Source organism: Leucopleurus acutus, assembly GCF_964270905.1.
Source record: "Leucopleurus acutus genome assembly, chromosome: 7".
NCBI lineage: Eukaryota > Metazoa > Chordata > Mammalia > Artiodactyla > Delphinidae > Leucopleurus > Leucopleurus acutus.
Window position 1 is genome coordinate 64,477,465 of NC_139150.1, and position 18,935 is coordinate 64,496,399.

At 42.4% G+C, this 18,935-nt stretch overlaps 1 protein-coding gene across 2 annotated transcripts in view; it reads right to left on the minus strand.

The window, feature by feature from the left end:
* TTC39B (tetratricopeptide repeat domain 39B) overlaps positions 1–18,935 on the minus strand; it is a gene marked incomplete at its 3' end in the record, with an annotated part of 131,524 nt that overhangs the window by 39,986 nt on the left and 72,603 nt on the right. The window contains exons 4-7 of one of the 2 annotated variants that reach the window (XM_082842853.1): positions 13,312–13,422; positions 9,978–10,109; positions 8,924–9,000; positions 3,137–3,204 (exon numbers count right to left, since the gene is read on the minus strand). In XM_082842853.1, coding sequence (XP_082698979.1) covers positions 3,137–3,204; positions 8,924–9,000; positions 9,978–10,109; positions 13,312–13,422 — 388 coding nt within the window. The remainder of the gene's footprint in view (positions 1–3,136; positions 3,205–8,923; positions 9,001–9,977; positions 10,110–13,311; positions 13,423–18,935) is intronic. The other variant, XM_082842854.1, reaches the window with a different exon arrangement.

Below are 18,935 nucleotides of genomic sequence, written 5' to 3' on the forward strand. Positions count from 1 at the left end.
ATTAGATCATTTAGCAAAAGATTCTTAAACTGTCCCCATAGCTGTGTAGCTGCAAGATTAGAACAAAACACTATCTTTTGAGGATATGATTTTTAAATTAAACCATTCTTCTTGCTTTACATCTGAAATGCTTTTTGGTCATTTTTCTTCCAAGTTAGAGGACAAAAAGGAAACATTTCTTAAATCCTTGCATTACTTTAAGGAAGTAAGGAAGTAATCCTCATCAATTTGGGGCCATAAAGGTTAGTCCAAACGTACTTCAATAAACATCATCAACTACTGAGCAACTTTCTTCTGGGTTCAATGGAATTCAAAATGGCTGACTTTAAGGATATGCTCCAAGGACTTTCCTGTCTGTCTTACTCCAAGTAATGGGATTATGGTTCTTCTTTAGAGGAGACTTTAGCAGGCAGTCTATTTAACATTGTGAATTTCATTCATATACATTTCCAGACCACAGATAACTGATCTGGATTCTAAAGTTGTTGTCACTTATATGAAATACTGTTTAGGGGAAAAGAGATCACTTCTCTTGGCCTAATGGTCATCAGCCATAAAACTGGGTCAGCTGGCCTAAATGAATGACCTTTTTAGGTTGAGCATTCTAGGATTCCAAGAGCCCTCCTATTGAGGGCTTCCCTGGTGGGGCAGTGGTTGAGAGTCCACCTGCCGATGCAGGGGTCACGGGTTCGTGCCCCGGTCCGGGAGGATCCCACATGCCGCGGAGCGGCTGGGCCCGTGAGCCATGGCCACTGAGCCTGCGCGTCCGGAGCCTATGCTCCGCAACGGGAGAGGCCACAACAGTGAGAGGCCCACGTACCGCAAAAAAACATAATAATAAAAATTAAAAAATAATAACTGCTTGGAAGATGTTACTCTAATAGAAGGTGCTAATGGAGATAGTCCATGCTTTTCTAGTCCGTTAATATCAGAAAGATGCTCTGGTATTGATTTCCTGTGCACTTGAGCATCCTTCCGAAACGAAAGAAGAACTAATTTTAGTTTGTTAATGTCATCAGTTACTTAAATACTTAATCTTTAAATTATTAAAAGAATCAATAAATGTAAAATTCACTATGCAATTTAAATGTTTATTTTCTGATTTTAAGGAATCTTATGGTTACACAAGTTCCAATATTGGCCAGGAAAGAATTTCTTCAATTGGATTCAAATCTGCCTCAAATAAGAATATTTCATTTCAGGATTCACCAAACATTTGCTGAATGCCTATTTTACAGCAGGCACCCAAACACAAAATCAGACAAAAGCAACACAACTCGCTAAGGGATGAAGACATGCATGGATGGAGACATGTGGGGGATGTCATGACAGCACAAAGGTGGGCGGGGATGCGAAGAGGTCCACAAAAGCCTCCTGGAAGCATCAATGCTTAAAGCACACACATACACACACACACACAAAAGATTGGGAAGTAACCAGCTGAAGGAAGGAAGGCAAGGTAGGTATGAACTTTGCAAGCAAAAAAAAAAAAAAAAGCTCAGGGAAGCATTCAAGACCCTGGTGTGCTTGGCTTGGCCATCTGGGCGTATATAACTCAGCACTGCTGCAGAAACCTGCTGCAAAAAAGGGAATGACTAAGGAATAAGAAAGCTACCTGTGCTGTACCTGTGCCACTCAAGTATGCAACATACCTGCCAGTAGCAGTTGAGGACATTGGTAAGAGGGGAGTAGGGAACTGGCGGGGAGATACCAGTTTGGTTAGAAAAAGCCTTCCCCACGTGTGATATTCAGATACAGAACCACTGCCATAGTCAATGAGGGCTGCTAAATGCTGAAGCAGAGACATGCCCAGGTGAAATTCTCATCTTTGAGAGGGTAGACAATTGCACAATGGAGAGCGAGCTGGAGGGAAGAGAAACTACAGACCGAAGGTCCCTGGGTTGCCATGCAGTCTAGGGAAGAGCTGACAAGCCCCCCACTAGAACAATTATAGTCAGAATAAAGAGGAAGAGACGGAGCTGATAAACCTTGAAAAGGCAAAAGCAGCACGACCACGAGCCTGGCTGGACACAGAGGCATGAGGAAGAGGGGAGCCGTGGATAGCTCCCAGATGCTGAACTACAAGCCCCCCAGACATAAAAAACAAAAAACTATCAGATCAATGATTTTATTATCAAATTATCATTTGAAAAACACATCAGAAAAAACTGGGGGCCTCCGTGACTAGCCTTATGTTTACTGAGGCAGTAAGACTGTTGTTTTCAACCAGCCGTCATAATAGGTGGGGTTTTAGGAAACAGGGCCCTACACCAGATTGACTTAATTTTACTTAACCAGAATCCAACCTAAGAGGTCACCCTCCAGAAAAAGAGAAAAGCAACTCTCAATTCAATGTAAATCATTGAGACTGAGGAAGATTTTCCATCTTACAGTTGAATTTCTGCCTCCTTACAATCTCCACCCCACTTCTACCCGACTTGTATCCATCCCCGCCACCTGTGTGGCCACCATGTTAAAATCCATATTTTTTAGAAGAACTGGAAGCTACAATGACAGGCAAGGTACTGATGGTAACAATTCCTGGAGGTGAAATTTAAATGCCCCATGAGAAAAGGAGTCATTGTTTTGTTTAGTGACTTTTTTTAACTGCCCTTCCAAAATAAGAAAGAAAAGAAAGGGGAATGAAAATACAAAGAGCGGGGAAATAAAATCTGAGGTATACATGGGAAGGTTGGCTCTCGACGCATGCATAACTAAGCTTTGCTGAAGCATCTGATGCAAGAAGGGAACAGCCAAGGGTGCTGAAGCCTCCTGCAGCCGGTCACTCCCGTGTGCAGCCCTCCACCATTAGCAAGCACGAAGAGGGATAACCTCACAGTCCTCATACAGAGCAGCAGCCTGAAATCAGGTGAGGTAGTTGCAAGACAGCTTCTTCAAAAGGCAGTGGTTGCCAATAAAGCGAAGTTCAAAACAGAATTTTAAGTGCATTTGAGTAGGAAAAAAAAAAAACCCAGGGTCTTCTTTCAGCCAAAGTTTATCAGTAATAACAAATATCTTCCACTACGACTCTAAGTCAGAAGAACTGAAGCACTGACATAGAACGAGCCACATTTCTTCTATGTCGTAGTTGGCAGGCTTCCCGGGCGACGCTGATTCTAAGCCAAATGTTCATTACCTGCACAAACGTGAGGGCTGCTTTCTGTAGGAGGCACTCGGCATAACAGATTTCGGCATGCATTTCCTCTATTAAAGACAAATAAAAATATATTAAGGAAAATCCCATATCCACAGTAATTGCTCTGAGATGTTCAGAAAAGACGGGTAGATAAATGAGCCCAAGGGAGACAATAAAAACCTAGGTTGCTTTGGTGCTTCCATAAAAGTGGAATGCTGACCTCAGTTCTCAGGCCCTCAGCAAGAATTTTCCAGAATGCATGAAATGCTTCGGGGAAGTTATCTTTGGCTCCATTCACATATAACTGCCAAGAGTCAGGCCCCTGGTGTCAAAGACCCAAACTCAGCTCACCAAAATGTAAAAACCAAAATGTAAAAGCAATTATTGGAAAAAAGGAAACAACTTATCTTTTAACTTAACGGGAACAGGCAAGTTTAACACAGTTATAGATTGGAAATCTAACTTAAATATACTAATTCTACCTTCTAAAACATGAAGGCATGATAGTCATGACAATGGTTAGGCATGCTATTAACTTGAAGAGAAAGCAGTAATTCCCTAGGGTTCTAGGAAAAAGAACTGGCCTGCATGCCCAACTCATGACTCTTCATTCAGGGAAGACTTGATGTAAAAAAGTTCACACTAGCACAGTTTGGGGCTATTTGGATCACTGAGATATCTAGTGCAGGAACAAGGCACTCACAAAAGGGCTACATAAAACTACGTATGTATCCCTGGGACACGGGGAGTGCCCCAAAACACGTGGCCTATCCATGATACCTGCAGAGATTGGGGAGGGAGAAATCTTTGCATTTTCTTTTTTTCTTTTTTTTTTTTTTTTGCATAAACAAAATCAGCAGATTCCCGTTTTATCCATGGGATGCAAACTGGTGTGTTATTTAAGTAAATGAGCTTTGCGGTATTTCACGGCCTAGGTGGCAGGGAAGGCCCTGCCATGTACTAGTTGTAGAACCTCGAGCAAGCTACCCTCCCTCTCTCTGCTGGTTTCCTTGTTCCTAAAGTCCAGCTAATGACATCTCTACTTCAGAGCAGAAGAATTCAACCAGGTGCTGCCTGTGAAGCTCACTGGGCAGAGTAAGCCCTCAATATGCATCAGCTACTTTCACTAAGATTACTGCCCTTGGTCCATGGCATGCTTTTTGCCAAAAGTTCAGAAAGTAGAACATCTTTATGTGATGTAAGTAACTGAAAAACGGGGTATCTCTGTGTTAATGGGAACATTGTTGAATCTAACTGGATGAGAACTAGCGCTTTATTGCTTTCACTTACACACACAGGACCCCTCCCGACCACACACACACACACACACACACACACACACACACACACACACACACACACACACTGTCTCACACACACACTCACACACACACACACACTACTAGTTCTCACAAACAGGTTCACTTTCCTGCCACGCTCATATTCCAAAGGCTGATTTACAAAGAAGCAACAATGCAACTAAGATCTTCCAACAGCACGCATAAGATGGGGCCAGACGCACAACAGGCCAAAGTCGAGGAGCTGTGGCCCCCGCGCAGTCTGGCAGCATCAGCAGCCACAATCTCCGTCCTTCGGAACACCTCACCTCCAAGTGTGCCCCTGAATTTTCTCCATGTGTTCAGTGGGAGAAAAACTGGTAACTTTTATTTTTACAGACTCACTTGAATATCCTCCTTCCAGGGAAACTTGTAACAAAGTGGGAATTGTTAGTAATTATTCACTTTGAAAGCCTGCTCAGTAACCCAGATGGCTGGCTTGGGGCGTGTGCCAAGAAGGCAGGGAAGCGGCTGCTGGGAGAGAAGCAACATGAGCAAAGGCAAGGAGCACGGAGCCCTGCGTGGCAAGTCCAGCGGTGCACCTTTGGCTGAAGCACGAGGTGTGTGCAGGGACGAGTGGGCAATGGGCCTGGAAACGTAAGTCGGGGCTGAATTATGGACGACCTTGAATATCAGAGTCTGGGCTTCATTTGGTAGACAATGGTGAGTCCTTGCAGACATCTGAGCAGAAGGGCAGATGGATCAGAGTTAAGCTAAAGATGGACAAGGCAAAGAGCAGCACAAACGACGTAACAAGAAGCCAGAGATAAAAGGGAAGAAAGTTTGAACTCTGTATTCTGCACGTAAGGAATCTTCATATGAAATTCCTTGCACATCCTAAGCACTGTATATAAACGTCGGTTTTTAAAGGCAATTTGAAAGCCATTTAGGGCAATATGCCAGCCATGAGGAAGGACGAATGGGTGTGTCCCATGTTAAACCCACAAAAAGTTTAATTAAATATCCTCGCTCCTGCAGAAAACCAGCCATTCAAGGATGGAAATGGAAATTACCAAGAGGAAAAACAAAGTGCACCCTAAATCCACAATGTTTTGACATGCTCCCTTGAACACAAAGTCTGTTTGGGTTGCAGCAACAGCCAAACTCATTAGGAATAAATGCAATTTAATTTATAAAAGTCTTATTTCTTCACTCTGATTGATTTATATTGGGCAGCCCTTAGCTCTCAAAATTAGACATTTGGCATTTACAAATAGGTACCTACCAGAACATCTTTTAATTATAAATGCCTCAGTTCACGGAAGGAAATATCTTCATTATGCACTGAACTGTCAGCTAAGCATGCCTTCAGACATAAAAGTCTAAATAAACCTTATTTCAGAATAGGTTCAAGTCACAGCCTGATTTATTTTCATAATTTTTAAATTAAGACCTTATTTTTTAAGAGTAGTTTTAGGTTCACAGAAAAATTGAGGGGAAGGTACAGAGATTTCCCATATATCCCTTTCCCCCCAAAACACGCATAACCTCTCCCATTATCAACATGCCCTCCAAAGTGGTACATTTGTTACAAGTGACAAACCTCCACTGACACATCATAATTACCCAAAGTCCGCAGTTTACATTAGCCTGAACTCTTGGTGTTGCACATTCTATGGGTTTGGACAAATGTATAATGACATGTATCTATCACTATGGTGTCAGTATTTTTCACTGCCCTAAAAATTCTGTGTTCCACCTATTCATCCCCTGGCAACCATTGACCTTTTTACTGTCTCCATAGTTTTGCCTTTTCCAGAATCTTATATGCTTGGAATCATACAGTAGGTTGCCTTTTCAGATTGGTGTCTTTCACTTAGGAATATGCATTTAAGGCTCCTACACGTCTTTTCATGGCTTGATAGCTCATTTCTTTTTAGCACTGCATAATATTCCACTGTCTGGATGTACCATACTTTATTATTTATCCATTCACCTATTGAAGGACAAGTTCTGAATAAAGCTGCCATAAACATTCATTTGCAGATTTGGGGGTTAACACAAGTTTTCAGCTCCTAGTTTTGTAAGAAACTACCATACTATCTTCCAAAGCGGCTGTACCATTTGCATTCCCACCAGCCATGAATGAGAGTTCCTGTTCCTCCACATCCTCACCAACATTTGGTGTCGTCAGTGTTCCAGATTTTGGACACTCTCATAGGTGTGTAGTGGTATCTCATTGCTGTTTATTTTTCAATATTTCTAAATATGCCACGCCCAAAGACACAATAAAAAGATAAGAACAGTACCATCTATTTTCAAGATGTCTGACACAGAAATAATTCAACATTTCCTTCATCCATATGTGACACATTTCGTGCCCTTTTCTACCCAACTACAGGAGAAGGTGTGGGGTTATGTGGCTTAGGGAAAGGCAGATCGGGTTTGAACTCTGCTCTGCTAAGCAGGTAATCTTGGACCATTTGTCTAATCTCTCTGAACATCACTTTCTAGTCTATAAAAAGGAGGTTACACAGGTTAGATTGGACAATGCTAAGGAAAGCATCAACGACAGTGTCTCACACATAGAGAGTGCCTTTAAAAAATAGGGCATTGGGCTTCTCTGGTGGCGCAGTGGTTGAGAGTCCGCCTGCCGATGCAGGGGACACGGGTTCGTGCCCCAGTCCGGGAAGATCCCACATGCCACAGAGCAACTGGGCCATGGCTGCTGAGCCTGCACGTCCGGAGCCTGTGCTCCACAACGGGAGAGGCCACAACAGTGAGAGGCCCGTGTACCACAAAAAAAAAAAAAAAAAAAAAAAAATAGGGCATTATTATGTTTTAAGTTATTATTATTATTCAGATTTATACCAATAATACCATGCCATTCTTTTGTAAACTAAGGTTAAAAAAGAATCTCAAATGCCAGGCTTTATATTGCAAAGAAAAAGGGAGGCAGGGGGAAATGGGCCACTGGAGAGAAGCCATATAGAGGAAAACAGAAGAATATAAATGAGTCAAATTTCTTTGGGGCCCATTTAATTTCCCACTGACCTACTTTAGTGGACTTTAGGTCTCCTGGGGCCAATTTACATAAATGGCCCTAAGATGAAAAATATGAAAACATAGTCTATCTGAAATCAAGGGGATAAATAAACTCTTAAGGGTCCTTGGAGGTCAGTTTCTGGAGAAAAAGATGATTGGCTTCAGCTGCCTGGAGGAACCAGTGAAATCTACTCTGCTGTATGACAGCTGCAGGGCCAGCATCATACCTTTTGGAACAAGTCTCGTAATCCTCTGTTATCAACACTCTAGTGAGCCCAAGTTCTCCAATGTCCATAACAAGTTGATAATACTCTTCTAACAAAGCAAACAAAACTTCATAATGAAACACACTCAAAAATGTGTCTGGCACACCCTTGACCACTAGGAATGACAGACAGATGTATCCAGAATTGCTCCTGCCTTAATCGGCTACAGCTACTGTAACGATTTTGTGTTACCTCTTCCAGAGAACAAATTTGACAATGACAACACAGGCACAAATGCTCCTTGGACGGCAGAAGCTTTACTCTACAATGGCCTCATTTGAAAGATGTTATTTTCTCTTCTACAGGTGTACTGGGATGCTCCTTTCTTATAAACCATCCTGATTAGAGAATAACACTAATAAAACAGGGCTGATCATAGAACTTTTGCCCTAATCTCTGTGGAATATCAAGCAACTGACAGCAAAAGGAGTCATTTCCTCCCAGCCATCTGATCAAATGCTGCAGAGATTCCTGGATTCTTGAATATTCCTAAATGTCCACAAACCAAACATTTTCCATACTGTGAAACATCATCATTATTTTAAAGGTATCAAAATTACTTTGACCTTGAGGAAAAAATTAATAGCTTGCGGAAAAATAGAAACTTTTGTACATGGGTGGTAAGAATATAAACTGACCTAATTTTTTGTAGAAAAAACTGTCAATATCTATAAATGTTTTCTATTTTCAAATAGTCCCAGTAATTCCACTTCTAGCAATCTATCCTATGAAATACTTACAAAAATGCATGAAGGCATTATTTGTAATAGCGAAAAAAACAATGTAACTGCCCTTCGATAGAGACAAAGTAAGTAACTGGTGGCACCTGTCCTAAGGAATACTAAATAGCTATTAAATAGAATGAAGTACAATTTATATGTCTTGACATGGAAAAAGTCAATTGCCAAAAATTACATTGTAGCCTAACATGTATCACATGATTCTACATTAGCAAAAAATGAAAAACTACAAAAATCCTATGTGTACCTTCTGTATATATTTGTACATGTACACAGAAAAGTCTGCAAGGCTTGAAAACCAACTATTAACAGTGGTTACTTCTAGAGGGTGAGTATTATGGGGAAGAGAAAAAGACATTCCATTTACTTTATATTATACACTTAAGTGTTGAATTTTATGAGCATGACCACATTTTAGTTTTTCAAAGAAAGGAAAAAAACCTTTTAAAGGCCTCTTACCTTCAGTCAGCTGTTCCAATGATCCTCTAGAAAGAAGACTTGAGAAAGATTCTACGACTGTGCATTTTTTCCTGTATCTGCAGAGTATAAGTAGAAGGGGAGATGGGAAGTAGAAAGAAAAAAATGACAATAATCAAGCTCACTTTCATTTGACATTCATTTCAGTCACAATCACACCAAAGAGTCACCAAAACAGAACTCTAAACCCTAAAATCTCTGGGGCAGAGACCACCCTTTTGAACCCTGCACACCCAGCTCCCAGCACTGGCATCCTGTGGGCATTTAACCCAAGCTTACTGAACAAGTGCATGGACAAACATACACGCAACAGTCAATACTAACCCTGTCATGCACCTTCCCTGATCTCTATGGCTAAAATCAGTATTTCTGTTGTTAAGGGTCACCTCGTCACGGGTTAAGAATGGAGTTAGAGTGCAGTGTTTGGAAACTCTCTTCCCTTGAGGGGCTGGAAACATAATTACAAGAGGACATAATTTCAGCAATGTTAAAATTCACCAATGCTAGTTAACAGCTTTTGCTAGGAGCTTCCTATACACACAAAGATTAAAATAAAACTGAAATTCCATGTCATTTACACCAAGCAAAAGTGTTTAAATATGTCTATTTAGACAAATAAAAGACTCCCTTCTGACTTCGCAGCATTTCCCACATAAAAGAAGAATGCTCCTTGCTTGGCCTGGCTTGGCATGTGGTACCTAAACGCTCCACCAGGGGGACCCCGAGAGATGCTTGCTGCTAATCCCACTGAAATCCTCAGCCCTTCTCGGTAGTTCAAGTACCAACGAGAAAAGTGGAAGATACAGATGCCACGTGTTCCGCCATCCCAGCATCCTACTATAATTCTTTAGTGGAAATATTTTTATCTCCCGTACATAAAACTACATGAGACCAGGAACCTGTGATGCTCAAGTCCTTTTCTATAACCGTGGCCAACTTCCAACAGAGCTCTCTGTCAGGCTAAGTGCATCCATTTTGTCACACAGACAGAAAGGCTTGTAGGCGTGTCTCAAGTATTTAATTACTCAGCTCATACTTTTGGCAAGTTTGTAAGGCGTCCTTCATGGCAGAAATGCCATTTTGGATGTCCTGTTGCTCGAAGGTCATGACGGCCTGCAGCACCACAATGGTACTGTAGCCCAAGGCATGGTACATGCTGTCCTTAGCCCTGGGGAGAACACGGAAATTACTACATTTCAATTCAACTGAAAAGCATTCAGGTCTCATCTGAAACTAATCACAAGAAATTCTAGTAAACCCATGACGTGACTTTCACAGTAACGACTTTTACTCCTTCACTATGATCACTAAAATAATATGGACTATGAAAGACATGCCCTAAAGAACTCAAACTCTGAGGACTTTCCAATTCAAGCCCACGCAGGCAGCACAAAACTTTCCAGGTTGAAGCAGAGTGCGGCATATGCTGTTCCCTGTTTGAGCACAAGGGGGCAGCCTGCTGACTCATTTCCTAGAAAATGTTTCAAAGCAAACCCAATTTTTCCCAGTTGTACAAGAAGCAGTGTACCGTCCTTTGCTCTGAAATAAGTGCTAAAATAAAGGCCACTGGAAACATAGTTTGTGACAGAGAAATTCTGATATAGTTTTTGAAAGGTAAGTCTTGTTTAAAATCATCCCCTCCCTTCTCCCAGCCAGAGGCCACGAGGAAGCAAGACTTTTGCAATAAGTTAGGTCAGCCACAAAGGGCCCAGACAAAAATTCATGGTAGATCTCTTACCGAATCTAATCCCATTATCTGGGAATCCTGATTAAAGTTCTGGATAATTCAAATTATCAAGTTATGTGTTCGATTCTTAAGGACATTCAGTCTGAATGGATGGCACATCCCAGACTCTCAGGCTATGAAAACCTCACCATCTCTTTCCTCAAAACTTCTTAAGCTATGTTAATTAGTTATTTATAAGATCTACAATATTAATGCATGGTTTTATTTTTTAATTCAAATACATTTTTAAAATACTTTTTTTTTTTTGCTGCTCTGCAAAACAAATACAAGCCACAGTATACTTCCCCCCAAGAAACAGTCTAAACAACCTTTGGTAATTTGCAGTTAGTCCCAAACAGTGAGGGCACTGGCTATTCAAAAAAAGAAAAAAGAAAGAAAAAAAAGGAATGAGGAGCCCAAAGTGAATCAGCAATTGTGGTTTTAAACCTCACATTTAAAAAAAAATTTTTTTATTGAAGTGTAGTTGATTTACAATGTTATATAAACCCCACATTTTAAACCAAAAGCTTCTCCAAGGGGAAAAAAAAGTATTCAAGTGGGAAAAACATATGTTTAACAGTGAAACATGCATAAAGATCAGAGAATATAAAACTTGACTAAGTGTAAGACTGTCATTTATTTTCATTCCATATTATGACCAGCTGGGTGTCACTGAAGGAGAAAAAATGGAGACTCTTTGAATAAAAAACAAAGGAGACAGGCAGGCAGATTGAGACAGGAGAGACAAGGAGAGAACAACAGGCAGAGAGAGAAAGAGAGGGAGGGAGAGAGGAAGACAGAGGCATATAGAGACAGAAGATGAAGAGACAGACAGACAGACAGAGAGGTCTGAAGGACTAAGAAGGACAGAAGGAAAAAGGCAGATACAGGCAAGGTAGAGCAGCGGTCCCCAACCTTTTTGGCACCAGGGACCAGTTTCGTGGAAGACAATTTTTCCACGAACAAATGGGGTTGGGGTGGAGGGGTTTCTGGATGATTCAAGCACATGGATTTATTATGGTCTCTGTGCAGTCAAACCTCTCTGCTAATGACAATCTGTATTTGCAGCCACTCCCCAGTGCTAGCATCACCCCTGAGCTCTACCTCAGATCATGAGGCATTAGATTCTCAGAAGGAGCACGCAACCTAGACCCTCACATGCACAGTTCACAGCAGTGTTCGCGCTCCTATGAGAATCTAATGCCACCACTGACCTGACAGGAAGCAGAGTTCAGGCGGTAATGCGAGCAATGGGGAGTGGCTGTAAATGCAGATGAAGCTTCACTTTCTCACCCGCCACTCACCTCCTGCTGTGCGGCCCAGTTCCTAACACGCCACGGACCAGTACCTGTCTGTGGCCCGGGAGTTGGGAAGCCCCGAGGTAGAGGATGTGAGACAAGCATTGGGTGGAGACAGCCCTGGGCAATTTCCGTAGGCCGGGGACTTCACCATCTGTTTTATCATCTGTTCTTAACCTCTGAAATGCTAACCAATCGCAGCTCTTCTAAGTCTGAGAATTACCACAGCCTCAGTAGGCACATTAATTTCTAAGATTCAAAGGCAATGACCAGAGTCGCATCACCCTGCTCACCCTACAGACTCCTCAAAGGAATGAGAGTCCCACTCTGTGCCCACATAACTGTCTTGAAATTATTATCTGAGGTCTAAGCTTCATCCAAGTAAGACACTGTGTTTGGAGGCACAAGGCAAGATTATTCCTGCCGAGCTCTAGTCACACTGGAGTCAAAGTGAGGCCTAGTAAGAAGGCGAAGCGTAGGTTTTGCTGCCACATCATCAGAATTAACAGGTACTATTAATTGAAATGAAACTGCCTCAGTGATTTATCACATAAATAGGGAGTCCCAGTAAGATTTTTATTACCTTAAATTTCTTTTTAGCATCTGAGATTACCATATTTTAGTTCTTCCCACACCCATTTCTTTTTTTTTTAATTTATTTATCTTATTTATTTATTTTTGGCTGCATTGGGTCTTCGTGGCTGGGCACAGGCTTTTCTCTAGTTGTGGTTAAGCAGGGGCTACTCCTTGTTGTGGTGTGCATGCCTCTCATTGTAGTGGCTTCTCTTGTTGCAGAGCACAGGCTCTAGGCACACAGACTCAGTAGTTGTGGCTCCTGGGCTCTAGAGCGCAGGCTCAGTAGTTGTGGCTCACAGGCTTATTTGCTCCGCGGCATGTGGGATCTTCCCAGAAAAGGGATCAAACCCGTGTCCCCTACATTGGCAGGTGGATTCTTAACCACTGCACCACCAGGGACGTCCACCCATGCCTATTTCAAAAGAAACTTTTCTCAATGATATTTAAGTTTCAGAGAAATATCCATAAAAATATTTCACTGAAGAAAGCCAAATGAAGCTCTATGAAACTAATAAGATGACACTATTTGAACAAGTATAGAAATTAAGATAGAAGAAAGAATCAGAAATGCTCTACCAATAAAAGTTGAAAAGACAGATTTCTTAACTGGATATTAAAACTAATCAACATTTAGGGGTCTCAACCAAATTAGTTTATAAATATTCAGGAGGAAGTGCAGAAAAATTAACTGACAAGAATGACATCAGAAACAGAATCATCAAAAGCATCCAAAAAAATATATTTTATCTAAAAGAAATAAAGTTAATTACCATGGTCGAAGCAATTCTAAGGCATCTGTAAATTTGTTACTTAGAAATAAGTTCAGTGCCATTGCACATTCTTCCAGGCCACTCCTGAGATCCACCTTGGTTGACAGTGACCTAAAGATCAAGAAAAAAATACACAGAATTTCTACAGTTTTTACTTTTAGCAAGTTGTCACAGGGAGTGTGTGTGTGTGTGTGTGTGTGCGCGTGCGCGCGCGCACGTGTACACTTTGGAGACAGAAGGACAGGCTGGAATTCTAACTCTGTCACTTACTAGCTGTGTCTCTAACCTCTGGGAACTTGACTTTCTCATCTGTAAAATGGGAACACCACCAACTACTTCATGGGGCTGTTTTGAAGATGGAACAAATTGACAAATAATGCTCATAGCAGGCACTTAGTAGATGACAGTCCCTCCATCACTCCAAAGATCACAAGTGCAGGAACTACATCTATTCATGAGTGGGAGCAGAGGTTATTTTGTTTTAGTTTGATTATGTAGGGGTAAGAATGTATGTCCGTGGAAAACTGCATTGTCTAAAATCTAAAGAAGACCCTGCCGGGTTATTTGTTTTTGATTCCACAGGAATTATCTTACAGCTCTGTAAATTATACGTAACTGATATCAATACAAAATAATTGTTATCTATAGACACGTGTTAAAAAAGAGACAACAGGCCCAGTCATCAAAAAAATCTACAAACAATAAATGCTGGAGAGGGTGTGGAGAAAAGGGAACCCTCTTCCACTGTTGGTGGGAATGTAAATTGATACAGCCACTATGGAGAACAGTATGGAGGGTCCTTAAAAAACTAAAAATAGAACTACCATATGACCCAGCGATCCCACTACTGGGCATATACCCTGAGAAAACCATAATTCAAAGAGTCATGTACCACAATGTCATTGCAGTTCTGTTTACAATAGCCAGGAAAGCAACCTAAGTGTCCATCGACAGATGAATGGATAAAGAAGATGTGGCACATATATACAATGGAATATTACTCAGCCATAAAACGAAACAAAATTGAGTTATTTGTAGTGAGGCAGATGGACCTAGAGTCTGTCATACAGAGTGAAGTAAGTCAGAAAGAGAAAAACAAATACCATATGCTAACACATATATATGGAATCTAAAAAAAAAAGGTCATGAAGAACCTAGGGGCAAGACAGGAATAAAGACACAGACCTACTAGAGAATGGACTTGAGGATACAGGGAAGACACAGACCTACTAGAGAATGGACTTGAGGATACGGGGGGGGGGGGGGGGGGGAGGGTAAGCTGGGACAAAGTGAGTGGCATGGACATACATACACTACCAAACGCAAAACAGATAGCTAGTGGGAAGCAGCCCATAGCACAGGGAGATTAGCTCGGGGCTTTGTTACCACCTAGAAGGGTGGGATAGGGAGGGTGGGAGGGAGATGCAAGAGGGAAGAGATATGGGGATATATGTATATGTATAGCTGATTCACTTTGTTATACAGCAGAAAGTAACACACCATTGTAAAGCAATTATACTCCAATAAAGATGTTAAAAGAAAAGAGACAACAGGCAGCAAAATGGAGTCATTTATGCTAAGCCCCACCAGGACTTAAAGCTAACCTAATTACAGTCCCAACCTTCTCCAAGAATGTGACCTATAACCAGCCAACCTGGAATTTCCTGAACAGCACTTGGAAATCCACTGATAGACCCCTTCCACTCCCCTTAGGAGGGCAACCTAGCCTAAAACAATGCATTCTTTGCTATTAATTTCCTCATTCCCCTGCTTCTTCTCTGCCTTGAAAAACCTTTCCTTTCCTGCAGCCTGAAGGAGCTCCTTTCTATTGCTAGATGGGATGCTGCCCAATTCACAAAGAGTTTAATAAAGACAATTAGATCTTCAAATTTAGTCAGTTGAACTTGTTACTTAACACAAGTAAATTCTGTCCTGGCCTTCAATCGACTTCCCTCCTCCACTGTGGAAGAAGCTAGTTTTGCCTGAATTTGCACATTCATTTCAACATTCCTTTACTCCATATAAATTTGTGCTGTTTTGATATCTCCTTCAAATCTGTTTTAACATCTGCCTAGTTCTCTCCCTGATTAATGAGTTAAGTAAAATTTTTAACATCTGTTCATTTTTACATCTGTATGAGTCATGATTTTACCCTTTTTTGAAACTCATGTTAATTATTTATGATTGATAGAAATTCTGCCCTTTAAAATGACAGCCATCTGTAAAATGTTTTGTGTAACAACATTTAACAAGAAAGTATGTCAGTAAGGAAATAAGCAGTACAATGATTCATTTCAAAGTGCTGAAAGTTGAATTTCTGTGCCACCATCCTCTCCATATTCATTTTTTAAGCAGGAAAACAAAAATCCCACTTCAGTTACTCATCTTCCAGAAGTGGGTTCTGAAGGTGCTGCAGGGAACCGCCCACCCTCTGCCCCCAGGTCTTCTCATGGCTGGTTCCTTCTTGTTATTCAGATATCAGCTCAAAAAGCACCAACTCAAGACCTGCCTCGCTGACCTCAGCCCAACCTCTCTCATTGTTTTGTCTGCTCTATACCACTTATTACCATCCAAAATATCTTGTGCCTATATTTGTGGACCTGTTTGTCTTTGGCTATCTTCCCTCTCTAGGATATAAATGCAAGGAGGTTGTTTTAGTCACTGTTATGCCCCCAGGGCCTTTGGTTGTATCTAGAACATACTACAACCCCGTAAGTATTGTTGAGTGGCCGGATGCGTTGGGGGGATAGAGCGCTGCTCTGCGAGACGCTCAGAAACAGAATTCCTTATGCCTGGGACCTAAAAGCATCTCTCCTCCAGGGTGGTGCAGAAAGGAGACAAGCTCTTGGAAAAGGGGTTAGCTGGAAAGCTCATTTTGTGATGGTTAATTTTCTAAGGCAACTTGAATGGGCTAAGCGATGTCTACATAGCTGGTACAACATTATTTTTGGGTCTGTGAGGGTGTTTCTGGAAGAGATTAGGCTTTGAATTGGTGAACTGAGTAAAGCAGATGGCCTTCCCCAATGTAGGTGGGCATCAGCCAATCCGTTGGGGGCCAGGATAGAACAAAAAGGCAGAGGAAGGGGGAACGCGTGATCTCTTCTCTATCTGAGCTGGGACATCTATCGTCTCCTCTCTTGTGCTTCTGGTTACCGGGCTGTCGGGTTTCAACTGAACTGCACCACCGGCTTTCCTGGTTCTGCAGCTTGCAGACAGCAGACCATGGAACATCTCGGCTTTGATAATCACATGAGCCAATTCCCATGACAAATCAATCTCTCTTCTCTCTCTCTCTCTCTCTCTCTCTCTCTCCCCCCCCCCATCTCGATATATCTCCTACTGGTCTTCTTTCTCTGAAGAACCCTAATACTAACATAGAATTGCTCTGCCCTTAAGTTTCTAGTGAATGAAGAGGTCAAATACGAATGCTAGGAGTTCACAAACCTCTCTCATGAAAATTTTTCACAAGTAAATTGCTTAATACCTTCCATATCAGTCCAGCTCCAAATTTTGTCAGTGTTAGTTCCTGAATGTCTCTTGGATTTATGCTGTTTCACCTCCACTGCCTGCCAAGCTGTCATTTGCTGCCTGGTGTCTATAGACACATTTCTCCCCCTACTTCCTCCCCCTACCTGCCCCCCCGCAATCAAATCTCTACCTAGAATTCACTCAGCTAATATTTATGGAGCTCTAACTACACACCAGACACTCTTCTAGGTGTTGGGAATACACACTGAGCAGACCCATAGGGTTCCCGGCTGTGGAAGAGCTGCGGAGGGAGGGCTGACTTAAAACAAGGAGACCAGTAACTAAGATCATCTCATACTGGGATAAGTGGTCTGGGGAAGAAACTGGTTGGGGAAGGGGGTGGGGTGAGGCCCAACATTAATGAGGATGCTCATAGAAAGTTCTTGAAGAGGGTGACATCCAAGTGCTGCAGAATGGAGGCCGCCACGAGAATACCTGGGTTGTGGGGAGAAGGGAGGTTCTAAGCTGGGAATGCGGTGAGAGCAAGGCCGAGAGCGGGAGGAATGAGGACAGAAAGCAGGCACAGAACAGACACCATGGTGGCGGAGAAGATGGACTTTGTTTTGTTGTTTTTGTTTTAAATAGCAATGCTATTTTATTTTTTTAATTAATTTACTTTTTTAAACATCTTTATTGCAGTATAATTGCTTTACAATGGTGTGTTAGTTTCTGCTTTATAACAAAGTGAATCAGCTATACGTATACATATATCCCCATATCCCCTCCCTCTTGCGTCTCCCTCCCTCCCACCCGAGAAGATGGACTCTATTCTAAGAACAAAAGGAAATTTTTAGCTCAGCAATGCCCACTCCCTCCCTCATCACCCCGTCCCTTCAACCATTAGGTGTTTCAGTGTTACCTCTCACCTGTTCTCTTAATTTCCACTCCCACCAGTTCTCTCAGAGTACAGCTCATGTTTTGTTACCAAGAAATGGGCTGAGAACAGATACCGGTCCCCTTGCCACAGAAACAGCCACCTCTGCATCTCAGCTGGCCACACTGGCACCTGGGTGGATGCACTTGCAAGCCCAGCTCAGAGGGAGAAACAGAAGTGGGCGCTCGGCACCTCCAAACACAGTGAACTCAACCCTTCTAAGCGTTTTACTAACCTGTTCACATGAAATTAAGACCCCCTCCCCTCCAGAATACCAGTGCTACCATGTGTTCCACAAAGAATGACCAAGAGAGCAAGTGGAATCTCAGCTAGGACTTCTCACACGTCTGGGGGTCAGCTGTTCTCTCCATTCCCGCTGCCGCCACATTAACTGAGACGATCACCACTTCAAGCCTGAATTCTGAAACAGTCTCCAAGAATGCCTTCGTAGTACCAGCTGTGCTTAAGCGGCTCTCAAACTTTAGCGTGCATTCAACTCACCAGAGGGCTTGTTAAAACAATACCACTAGGCCACACCACCAGAGTTTCTGACTCCGTAGGCCTGGGATGGACTCAGCAAGCTCCCAGATGATACTAATTTTTCTGGACACCACCCTCAGTCTATTCTGCCTAAAACAGGTGTTCAATCACACTGCCCCCTTCAATCAAGGACCTAAAATGGCAGCCACACTTACTACATAAACCCTTCCGCTCAGCCTCATAACACCGGTCCAACCAGCCTAGAGTGATGAGTCCGACTATTTAAAAACAGCCAAGGGGGCTTCTCTGGTGGCGCAGCGGTTGAGAGTCCGCCTGCCGATACAGGGGACGCAGGTTCGTGCCCCGGCCCGGGAAGATCCCACCTGCTGCGGAGCGGCTGGGCCCGTGAGCCGTGGCCGCTGAGCCTGCGCGTCCGGAGCCTGTGGTCCGCAACGGAAGAGGCCACAACAGTGAGAGGCCCGCGTAACGCAAAAAGAACAAAAAACAAAACAAAACAAAAAAAACCTTACTGGCTATAAGGGCAAACAGAAGTGAAAACTTAGCCCTTTGAAACATAAAGGTTATATTCCCTATAAGATAATCAACATGTCAGAATTTTATTATTTATGAAGATTTGAGGATGGGGGCAGGAGCGCAGGGAGAAGAGGGCCATTATGGATCAAGCCAGCAGCAGGCAGACAGGAATTCTGGGTTCTTTGCTAAGTGCATCCAGAAAAAGTTT